This window comes from Cupressus sempervirens, chromosome 6, assembly GCF_028749045.1.
Source record: "Cupressus sempervirens isolate cs-2001-9-10 chromosome 6, ASM2874904v1, whole genome shotgun sequence".
Classification (NCBI taxonomy): domain Eukaryota; kingdom Viridiplantae; phylum Streptophyta; class Pinopsida; order Cupressales; family Cupressaceae; genus Cupressus; species Cupressus sempervirens.
The window spans coordinates 713,188,686-713,200,865 of record NC_143123.1 but is presented as its reverse complement, the minus strand read 5'-3'; the positions used below and the strand labels follow the sequence as shown (position 1 = coordinate 713,200,865).

At 39.1% G+C, this 12,180-nt stretch overlaps 1 protein-coding gene across 6 annotated transcripts in view; it reads right to left on the bottom strand.

Annotated features, from left to right (window-relative positions):
• The window catches only part of LOC149554269 (carbon catabolite repressor protein 4 homolog 6-like), a 270,686-nt gene that overhangs the window by 84,712 nt on the left and 173,794 nt on the right, over positions 1 to 12,180 (bottom strand). For all 6 annotated transcript variants that reach the window (XR_016353242.1, XR_016353243.1, XR_016353241.1 and 3 more), the window contains 3 exons: positions 728 to 820; positions 295 to 327; positions 28 to 110 (listed from right to left, as the gene is read on the bottom strand). Coding sequence is in view for 3 of the 6 variants with exons in the window: in XM_089789492.1 (XP_089645618.1) it covers positions 28 to 110; positions 295 to 327; positions 728 to 820 (209 nt within the window). In the remaining 3 variants the exon portion in view is untranslated. The remainder of the gene's footprint in view (positions 1 to 27; positions 111 to 294; positions 328 to 727; positions 821 to 12,180) is intronic.

Genomic DNA, 12,180 nt, shown 5'->3' with positions numbered 1-12,180 from the left:
TTAAATTAATGGGTCAACTTTCTTAACCTGTTCGGAGGACTCTGTCTGAAAGAGGGCTTGCTCTCTGTCTGTCCTGAGATCTGGTTTCGTGCCAGAGCAGATATGTCCAACTGAAAAAAACTTGAAATGCACTTATATAAGCCTAGAATTTTAAACAGGTACAACCTCAAAATGCATGGATGTTTAGTTAACATTCCAAGGCATATGTACTAGGTTTCATTACAGGTAACATAATTTAGAGATTATCAGTGAAAAGATCTTGTAAAATCAGACAACTTCAGAAGATGTACTAACCTCATATTTCGATAGATATTCGTATAATGGACTCTGTCCAAATGCAAAAAGATAAGAATCATAGACCAGAAACATGTCCCAGTTAACTTTCAGAAAAATAGCTTGTTAATTTCCCCTCAGCAAACAAATGAAGCTCTATGTAATTTTGCTTCTGGATTCGATTGTGCAAGTGTTTTTTAGCATCAACGTTTCGGATCACACTCTGTGATCCATCATCAGGATGATACATTCTTACATTCTCTCATCCTGATGATGGATCAGAGAGTGTGATCCGAAACGTCGATGCTAAAAAACACTCACACAATCAAATCCAGAAGCAAAATTACATATACAAATGGATTGTGGAAACTTGATAATGCTAAATGGAGCTCTATCAGATACAGGCAAGACATTTACACAACAGCATCAAATAAGGGTCAAGTTCAATTTATACCTTTGGGGTAGAGTTAAAATCACCAGTAATCACAACAGGAGCATCATTCCACACCTTTGAAACAGCACTTGCCCGCTCCACAAGCATTCTGACCTATGAAACATGTCAGATAGTTATTATTTGTCATCAAAACATTTTAAGGGTAAATAATTATTATCTTACATTTGCAGCTAGTTAGCTTTTCCCTTATAAATGCAAAACAGTTAAAAGCATCAATAATCTAGCAGTTAAAGAGCCTCACTTTTGCAAATGTTACAAGCTTGCCCCACCATATGTAAATATCTTCATGTTTTTGGGATAGTTACAAACACACAGGGCCAGAGTTGCAAAGACACGGATATGATATTGGATACAGGTAAACCAAATTTTTAAGACCTACCATTCCACACATGTCTGGACATACCAATTACACACATATTCAACTGCTTATACATCTCAGATTCTAGATGTATGGGACATAATGCTTTGAATATTTATAAATAATTTTTTGGTTGTCATATTTTATGCTTATAATATTTATTTTCCTGTATTATGCTCCTGCCTTTCGTGCAGAGTTGCATGGAAACAAGTATAGACAGAATATTTGAGGCCCCCAATATAGAAATCAAATGAAACAGTAATTATAAAAGTAAATATATTGATAGATAAAGGCAAGTTTCTGGATTCAATTGTCTGTTAGTTTTTGCATCAAAGTTTCGCATCACACTTTGTGATCCAATCCTCTGGATGAGGTAGTGCTAGCAAAGAAAACAGTAATTTTCTGATCTGATTAGTATAGCAGCAGGATTATTTTCTACAACAGTTTCAGTTGTATTCATCAATAATTAGTCAGATATTTTTGGCCAGCTTCAGCACTTATCATTGTTGTCGGTAGAGATTGTGTAGCCAACGGGATGATGTCGTTGGTAAACATTGTGTAGCCGACGGGTAGATTAGCATTGTCCTGTAGCCGATGGACCCCTTCGGAAAGGTTTGGTAGAAAGCATATATGCACCCTCTGAGATCATTGTAATCATTATTGTAAGCATTATGTGATCTCTTAGCATATGCGAATAATAAAAGGAGTACTATTGTTCTTGTTCATTGTTTGCATGCATTAATCTATTTACCCATACGGTAAACATTTGGTGCCGTTGCCGGGGACATGGTTCCGCGGGTGTTCTCCTCCCGCAAGTTGCCTATTATATCCCCGCGTCTAACCTTGTTTCTCCTAGCGTCTAACTTTGTTTCTGCCGTGGTTCCGCGGCATGCCTTTTATCTCCGCGGGGTATTACTTTGTATTTCAGTGGGCAGGTCAGACTTCGGCAGTGTTTTAATCTCCGTGGTGTATGTTTAATTTTTGACCTTCCGCAGATATATTTCAAACTCCCGCATTGAATAGGTGAATGTGTTGATCTCAACTACATCAAGAAAATAAAATCAATCAAAGGATTACTTGGGAGCTTGATAAATGTGAAGGATGAGGATGTTGGGACTAATTTCTAGCAGGCAAGTTCTTTGTTAGAAGTAGGTGTAAAGATCTATGCCATAAGTAATCTCTCAGCCATTAGTTGAAAGGTAACCGTCAGGGAAAGAAAGAAGCAACGGAAAATATATATATTGAGGCATATTATCTGCAGAAGGCAAAAGCAATAGGAACCCTACATTATAAAGGTAAATCAAGAAGCCGTTATTATGGAATCCGTAGGCAAACAGAAGCAGTGGAAGGACCAGCTAAAGACAAGTATGGAAAAGAATGTCAGAGTCTTGGCTTTTGGAATCCGAGTTGCAGGGCCATCAACATCCTCCAGTAAGAAGCAAAAAGTAAGGGCTGAACTCTCACACCACACGGTTCAGTTTGAAGGGCTCAATGGTAGCAAATGTTGGAAATGGTGGCAAGAAACTCCAAACATAAAGGTAATCAAACAAATTCTAGTACGAGCACAGGTGCATTGGGCCATAGAGCTTCCAGTGTTTTCCATTCGATTATTTGAATCAGTTTTACGAACCATGATAGGATCGTACAATAGGCACAGCAAAACTAGTACATTTTTGTACAAGAAGCACTGCATGACAGTGTCTTTTAAACCTAAGGATTTCACTAGGGTTTTTGGCATCCCTAGCCAAGGAGGACGGAAAGTGGAAATCAAGAACCACAAGCTATCATAGGAAACGAAAGAATATTGGGTGAAATTAGTAGGCCACGATCTTACACTAGAAGAAATAGAATCAGTAGTCAAGGGTGCCAAATGCAAAGGGTTTCGGCGAGATTTTATTCAAGAGGGCCACTACAAATGCATCATGGATGTCATCAAAAGCAAGTTGATAGGGGCAAGTCGAGCGTCGGATATAGCTTTGCCACAAATTGTATTCATGAACAGCATCATGAATGGCACAGTATACAATTGGGCTACAGTCCTCACCGACAGGATGGAGGAGTTCATGCCACTTCAGCACCGGACGTTCTTTATGCCGCACCATGCCATCAGATTGTTTTTGGAGGTAGCCATTAATCAGATCCCATTGGATGATTTTGAGGTTCCACCAAGGGAAAATTTGGCACCAGGAGAGCCTCCAATATTCTATTGGAGACATTTGGACACGGGTGGAACAGTAGCGAGGCAAAAGGTATTCCAAGGATTAGAGGCATATGGAGACATGGACAGCAGACGGGAGGACACTTCAAAGAGCAACAGGGTTGAGCCAGAGGAAGAGAGTACCTCTATGGAAGTTGGTAGTGACCCAGCAGTTAGCAAGTCCACGTTCTTCACCCTGCTTCAATTGCCAACTTCGGCACACTTGACCACTCCCACTTCACACATTCCTCCATTTGGCCAGCGTCATGCACCGGTTGTTATGACTCCACCGACAGTGGCAGATGTTGTCCCATGGACCATGGTAGATGTCCCATGGCCAGTGGCAGATGATATCCCACGGACGACAGATGTTGCACCAGCGACCACTACAAATGTTGCTTTTCCAACTGCCGCGGCAGATGTTGTTTTTCCTATGGCCACGACCAAGAGCATGCCTTCCCAGGGTTGTTCACCAGACCCTATTGCACCAACAGAGCCAACCCCAGAGTTGGTAGAGTTGCCAGCGCTAAAACCTGAACGTCAAGTCCGATTAGATGTGATTGGCTTTGATGCTATGGTCACTATTTCATCCTCCTTGTTGACAGAGGCACAGCCAGCACAGTCAGCACAGCGAGAGGAAAGCATCAAGCCAGCACAGACAGAGCAGCCCGAGAAGATGGAGGTGATGGATAGAGCGAGCGCATTTCTGCGGTAGCAGTTCCGACTCATTCCTGCAGAGATTGGTCTGTCCATTCAGTCCCTGAGGCATGGAGGGGTCTCCCCAGGACCAGCAGCCATATTGGAGCCACAAGAGGTAGCAGTTCCACACTCAAAGGATGCGCCCAGGAAGGAGGCGGCACCTGATGTAGACATAGTTACCGCAGGAGTGGCTGAGACGAGTAGTGACAGGGAATGGACCATGGACGATGTGGCGAAGGAGGATTATGGGTCAAATGAGGACAAATGCAAGGACTACCTCAGAGCCATGCGGGTTGCACTAAAAAAAGGACACACCATTGCATTACAAGCGTTGACTCGTCGGAAAGAGTTGCATTTGGTCTGGGCTTATATCAGGGTGGTTTGTCCTGAGCGATTTCGCTCGTGCTTTGAGGATAAGGGGTGGCCAACAGTTGAGACACCTGACATGTTGGCGGATTGGGCCACCGAACCTGAGTTGGGACCGTGCACCACTCCGATGGAGAAGCTGGTGCACGAGATAGTGAGATTGTACAAAGAAGTCTATTATGCTCGCAGACGTGCGGAGGCAAACAGGGCAGCAGACAAGGTCACAGTTGTGAGGTCTCTGACAGCAGAGAGGGAGGCTAGAGAAACGTTAAATGTGGACTTGGCCAGCCAGCAAGCAGCATGGGCAGTTGAGCATGCAACACTTTTGTGGGATAAGGAGGCAACTGAGCAGGAATTGCAATTAGCTAAGGCCCAGGCTATGGACCCAACGCTTCTTCTGAAGGAAGCTGTAGAGGTTAATATGTGGACTCAGAAGGATTTGCACATCCAGACGGATCAAGTGTATGAATTGCGCCAGCGACAACATTCTTCAAGATCGCAACCTCCTCTCTGGTATATATTCTTTCTATATTGTATATTGTGGTCTCCTATTTTATTAGTTCTGAAGTCGCCAGGAGACAACTTTTCTTTTGGAGGGGATGATGTCATCGGTAGAGATTGTGTAGCTGACAGGATGATGTCGTTGGTAAACATTGTGTAGCCAACAGGTAGATTAGCATTGTCACGTAGCCGACGGACCCATTCAAGAAGGTTTGGCGGAAAGTATATATGCACCCTCCGAGATCATTGTAATCATCATTGTAAGCATTATGTAATCTCTTGGCATATGCAAATAATAAAAGGTGTACTGCTGTTCTTGTTCATTGTCCAATGTCTGTATGCATTAATCTATTTACCCATACGGTAAACAATCATCACTCATTATATCAGCTCAATCTAGGTAAGTAATTTATGTGTTTTCAATTTGTTTTCCAATTACCTTAGAAACTAGCTACTTTCATATTGTTCAACCAATTTTTAACGTAATTCTTGGATTTATATTAAAAGACTATTTCATTGCTTAATCAATCAAATTGTAAGCCTGGTAAGCTATTCTACCAAGACACAGTTAACCGGTTAAATGTCATCCGCCCTTATTCAAAACTATGGAAATAATTAAAGAAGTTTAACTTATATTTCAAAAAATGACATATTTAGTTATTTTACAAGGTAGGTAAAAGTGAATTATTAAACGTTGCTACATCCAACTGAGTGAAAAAGGACACCAAATTGTTCTGTAACTTTGAGATAAAAGTAAAATCAATATATAATAAAAACATTATGTTCTTTTCAAAAGTTATTAAAAAATGTTGTCTAAGGAAATGAACTATTTGCATATGTTCTAATGCAGGTGAATCCTGGGTGTAAGGGCAATCTTGCATCACCCAAAAATATTTTTGATTTGTCTTTCAATAAAGGCTATCTCAGTAAAAAGCTACTATTTCTAGAGACTTACTTTTTTTAATAGGTTGGTCGTTTGAGCTTAGTATATTTTGATTTCATTTGTGGAGGTTCATTTTAAATACATCAGTCTGTCAGTAAAGTTTCATTGCAATATCAAGTCTATTTGTGAAGTTAATGAAAAAATTTGGTATTGGCAGAAGGTAATAAAAACTTTGAACTCAATTTTGAAGGTCTTAGGGGCTTCGAAAAGGATCCAAACCCCAGCCAATTAGAGCTTGCATGAGTGAAGCATTGTAGATCAAAACATGACATTTCCAAAATGGGGTCGTAATAGTCAATCTGAGCAACAAACAATGAGTTATGCTCTTTGGAAGTCGCACCACCTGAAATGGGCAAATATGAAATTTCTTTTGAGTGTTGAAAGTTGTTGATACCTACTCTAATATAATAAAATATGAAAAATAATAATAACAATTTAGGGTTGGTCAGCCTTAGGATCTAGGGTTAAATTTCTGAAAACTTTTTGGGCGGTGGAAAATTGCCTATATAAAGAAGCCCCGTAGGGTTGTCTAGGACAATTCTAGGATGTTGGTGGTTGGTATGACTTCAAACATTGTAAGAAAAATGCTCATATGGCTTTGCATGTTTTATTTCTAAAATTTGTAATTCCATACTTTTAGAGATAACAAGAAGCCAATTTTTTCATTCTTGCAACTCGTTATTTCTCTATTTCTGTCAGGTGATTGTTTGTTAAGGGGAGTAGCCTTCATCAAGTGGTATCAAAGCGGGAGATCCTGAGTGTTTAGGAAAATTGCCGACTGTGAGGCAATTTGCACCAAGACCGTGGTTGTGGATTTTAGCAATACGAACAAAAAATGCCTCCATGAATGAACAGTGGTAGAAGAGTTGGACGTGTGACAGATGAGGGTTTTAGAGCCCTCTAGAGGCAAGTGCAAGCATTTCAATAGGAGATTCATAGGGGAATGAATATTGGGATAAAAAATGAAAGCGAGGATGAATTCGAAGAAGGGAATGTTGAACCAGAAGGAGCAAAAGCGGCTGGGGATCCTGAGAAGGATAGGTTTCCTCAATCATTTTCAAGACTGAAAAAAGACCCAAGATTGAAGTCTCCACATTCTCTAGATATCTCAACCGGAGTAGCTGATCAACTGAATCAATGATCTACAAGACTATTCTAAGTATGAAGAAATCAAAGATCATGAGAGGGTCAAGTTTGTGAAGGCCAAACTGAAAAACCATGCAAAATTTAGGTCGCAAGAGATTCAATTGGAACAAAATAGAAGAGAAAAAGAGAAAATCACAAGGTGGGCTCGAATGGTGGAGAAATTGAAGGGACAATTCATTTATGTCAATTATGAGTTTGATTTGCTAAAATAAATGCAAGGGTTGAAGCAAGTAGGAAGATTCGTTTAGAAATATACAAAGAGTTATATCGAGTTCTCACCAGGACAAGTCATGGCAAAGTTAACAAGGAGAAAATTGCCCTTTACCTTAATGGGTCAAGACCAAGTATTCAAGAGGAGTTGAGTCTAGTTAGAATGATAAGTATTGAAAAGGCATACCAGCTTTCCTCAAGAGTGGAAGAAAAGTTGAACAAGAAGTTTGAAAGCAAGCAAGGTGGAAGAGGTTATGGCGAAAGATCAAGCGGAAGGTCCTATGGAGGCTAAATAAAGATTGGAAAATGAATGATGAGGCAAGCAGTAGTCAGAAACAAAGGGGGAAATAATTTCAATCATTTCCACGATCAAACCAATAGGGATCAAAGAGGAAGAGGAAAAGGACAAGGACCAGGAAGAGGAGATTTTCATGGGACTTGCTTTCATTGTGGTGAAGAAACGCATCGAGCCTATGAATGTGCCCAATGCCAAGAAAAGTCAGATAGGAGAGTTGAAGGTCAGGTAAGAGCTACACATATAGAAGAAGCCTAGTTTCAGCACTCAGATAATGCTGAGAGGGGAAAAACCCTCGTCATCAGGAGAACCCTGACAAATGAACTGGAGGAGTTGGATCGGAGGAAGAGTTTGTTTCACACTAGGTGCCAGTGTAAGGATAAGTGTTATGATGTGATTATCAATAGTGGGAGCATTGGCAATTTGGTGTCAAAAGAGATGGTACAAAATTAAAGCAAAAGAGAGACATCGATGTCCATACCGGATTGCTTGGGTGCAGGATGACCACAGGGTCATGCTCAATGAGCAGTGCTTGGTGAAGTTAAAGATTGGAAACTACCATGAAGAGGTATTATCTAACATCATACCCATGGATGCATGTCAAATGTTGTTGGGAATGTTGTGGCGATTTAATAGACGTGCTATACATGATAGTCGTGCAAATACCTATTCCCTGAGAAAGGATAGAGAGACAAAAGTTGAAGGCATTGAAGGAAATAGAAAAAAAGGTATGTAGCAATGTTAGAATATGTTTAGTTGATGGAAGAAATTTCCTAGAAAGTATGAGGCATGAGCATATGTGTTTTGTTTTGATTCCAAAAGCTGTTAAAGAGGAGGTAGAAGATGTACCTACAAAAGTTGTAGATATTATGGATGAGCTTGTAATGTCCCACCTCTTGTAGAATGTCAAAAACCTGTAAATATTTGTCAGTAAACAATAAAAGAAGATTGGAAAGATTAAATATGGAAAAATTGCTATAATATTAAATCTATATATTTCTTAAGTTAAATTCTACCCAACTACCCTTTCCTAATCCTCCAGAGGAGTCCTTCCTCAAATTACCTAATCCTCTGGTGAGAACTGCATCTCGATTAGGTGATTATCATAGAAAAGGGCATCATCCTTAGGCCTCTTGGGATCTTTGATAATTCAATACTTGGTAGAGATCCCACCTCTAACCAAGTCTCTAACATATGCATATGTTTTTCCTCTACAATATATATATGTATATTGCCTCTAACAGATTCTCTATGAATCTCTCTCTGGGATCTTAATCTCAACATTCATTTCTAAATGCCCTCTAATCTTCGAGTCCCTTTTTAAGGAAACTCAACATTCCTATTGAATGTTCTCTGATTCTCAGGTTGAGAGTTTGATATTCATCACATGAATACCCTTAACCTCTCCTAAGGAGAATTAATATACTCTCACCATATTAATCATCCATTATATGTAGCTGTGTACCTCTGAGATCTGAATATTTAATGTGCTGGCTGGATATTATCTCTAAATCGTAATTAGATTTTTGTATCCTTTATGCTGATTCCTTTCTGGCTTTAATGAGTATTGGCGGATATGTATATTGACCAGTCTTCTTTGCTTCAAGCCATCGAACTCCTTTCACATTACTGACCCGTCACAGTGGGGCGTTCAAACTTTCGTTTTTGCTAAGGTTATGGGCAGAGTTCCTTTCCTTGCTTCTCGTCTGAGGAGATTATGCTAATATCGTGTAGCCTTCAGATCGTGTTCACGTTTCTTCTGGTGCGGATATGATTGTACTCGATTTCGATTTTGGTAGTGTCTTGACCACTCATCTTCCTTCCTTCGTAAACAATGAGATTTCTCGAGTCTTTGTTCTACGTTTGACCTTAATCTGGTATTGATGGTGTTCGGATTCTGCGCTTAATCTTCAATGATTTCCGATCAATCTCTTCTCTGCCCTCACATGTTTTAGTCAATTCAATATATATATATGTGCTCCACACCTTTTGGAATACGTCATTTGGATAATAACGATTTGTAATTAGATGGTTTAATGAGTTGATGCTTTAGTAAATTATGATTTCATTATTAAAGATTCCTTTTATTCATTATAATATGTTATGGTTTCCTTATTGGAAATTTCTTTTATTTGTTATAATATGTATACACAAGTTCTTCATTCATTGGGATCTTAATTTATATAAATAATAAAATTAAAATTAAATTATGCTTTTCCTTTTATTAATAATATACATTCATGTACATATTTCTTATGAGGATTTAATTTGTTGGGTTTATTACAGTCCTTCCGTCTCGATATTGCTTGTCCTCAAGCAATTTGAGGTGGCCTTCTTTTTCCCAAGTGGCGTCCTAAGTTGGCCAACCTTTCCATTTGATTAAGAACTCCCTTATAATTTTATTCCTTAGTGCTTTCTCTCTGGTATCCACTATTACTTCTAGTTCTAAGATGAGTTGTCCTTCATTATCAAGAGGGGGTAGTTCTATGCAAGGGGCTATCTATTGGCCTAGGACCTTTTTGAGTTTGGATACATGGAACACATTGTGAATTCGACTATTGTTAGGTAGCTCCAACTCATAAGCTACCTCGCCAATCTTCTTGAGTACTTTGTAGGGACCATAGAAACGAGGTTTGAGTTTCTCCATCCCATTTTTCTTAATAGATGATTGCTTAAATGGTTGTAATCTCAAGTATACTAGATCTCCTTCGATGAATGAACGTTCCACTCTGTTTCTATCTGCATAAAGTTTTTGTTGGTTCTGTGCGATGAGTAGATTCTCCCTTAATTCCTTAATAATATCAATGCTTCTTTGGACAAATTCTTACGCACTGGGTACCTGCCTTTCAGGAGTGAAGATATCCCCGAATGTGGCGGCTTCATAACCATATAATGCTTTGAAAGGGCTCATCTTTATGGACATGTGATGTGTGGTATTATAACAATACTCTCCTAGGTGTAACCATCTGATCCAGGTAGTTTGGTGTCCCGTGACATAATTTCTTAGATATCCTTCTATCCACTTATTTACAATCTCAATTTGTCCATCGGTTTGGGGATGATAGCTAGTCCTAGGAGTAAGTGAAGTTCCTGCTAGTTTGAACAATTCTTGCCAAAATTTACTGAGAAATTTGCTGTCTCTATCACTTACAATGTTTCGTGGTAGTCCATGAAGACGAAAAATTTCTTTAAAAAATATTTTTGCTATTTGAGGCACCTTATACTCAATTGAGATAGGAAAGAAGTGTGGAAATTTTGTAAGCCTGTCTACTACTACATAGATGCTGTCCTTCCCTTGAACCTTGGGAAAACCTATTATGAAGTCCATGGATATGCTTTCCCATTTTTGGTTTGGAATAGGTAATGGCTGTAATAATCCTGCTGAGTGTGATTCTTCGGTCTCGTTTTGTTGACATGTTGTACCTTCTTGTACATACCTTTGAATGTCTTTCTTTAATCCTTTCCATGAGTATCTTTCCCTGATACGTTTATATGTTTTGTAGTATCTAGGGTGTCCAGCTAATGGATTGTAATGGTATTCCTTCATAACTATTCCCTTCATGTTGGATTTTGGAGTCAAGTAGATTCTTCCTTTGTAGAATATGATGTCATTCGAAATCTTGAAATCTCCATTAGGGGCCTTTCCATCTAGTACTTTAGTAGCCAATAGATCCTTAGCGTAGTCTGCTTTTATTTCATCTTTCCAAACTTCAGATATACAAAAGATAGTGTTGATGTGGGGTCTTCTAGATACGGCATCCACGGCTCCGTTATTTACACCCTTAACATACTCTATGTCAAAATCGTAGGCTGGGACTCTGCTTACCCACTTTTGTTGTCTGTCATTTAGGTCTTTCTGATTTAAGAAGCGTAGGCTATTATGATCTGTTTTGACTATGAATTTCCCACAAACTAAGTATTGCCTGAATTTTGTCAAAGCATGCATTATTGCTAACATTTCTTTATCATAAATGGAGCAATGTTTTTCGGCTCCTGTGAGTTTGCGACTTTCAAAAGCTATAGGGTGTTTTCTTTGCATTAGTACCACCCCTATACCTTCTCCTGAAGCATCACATTGTAGCTCAAAGGGTAGGGAGAAATCTGGTATGGCTAATACCGGGCACGAACTCATAGCAATTTTAAGTTGTTCAAAAGCTTCTTGTGCCTTTTCATTCCAAGAAAAGGCTCCTTTCTTGGTAAGTCTGTAAGAGGGGCTACAATTTTTGAGAAGCCTTTAACAAATCTTCAATAATAACTGAATAGTCCCACAAATCCCCTAAGTTATGTAAGGCTTCTTGGATTTGGCCATTCCTTGATAGCTTTGATCTTCTCCTCATCCACACTTACCCCTTCTTTATTGATTTTGTGTCCCAAGTAAAGTATTTCTTGGAGTCTAAATTCACATTTTGAGATTTTAGCATATAAGGATTCTCATTCTAAAATACTTAAGATTTCCTAGATGTGTTCTAGATGCTCTTCCCATGTCTTACTATAAATAAGGATGTCATCAAAAAATATGAGCAGGAACTTCTGTAGCTGCTGTCTAAAGGTATGTTTCATACAAAATTGGAAAGTTGCTAGTGCATTTGTGAGCCCAAAGGGAAGTACCAAGAATTCAAAATGTGTGTAATGGCATCTAAATGTTGTTTTGGGTACATCTTCTTCTTTCATTCTGATTTGGTGGTATCCTAATCTCAGATCAACTTTTTAGAAATAACAAGCACCGTGAAGTTCATCC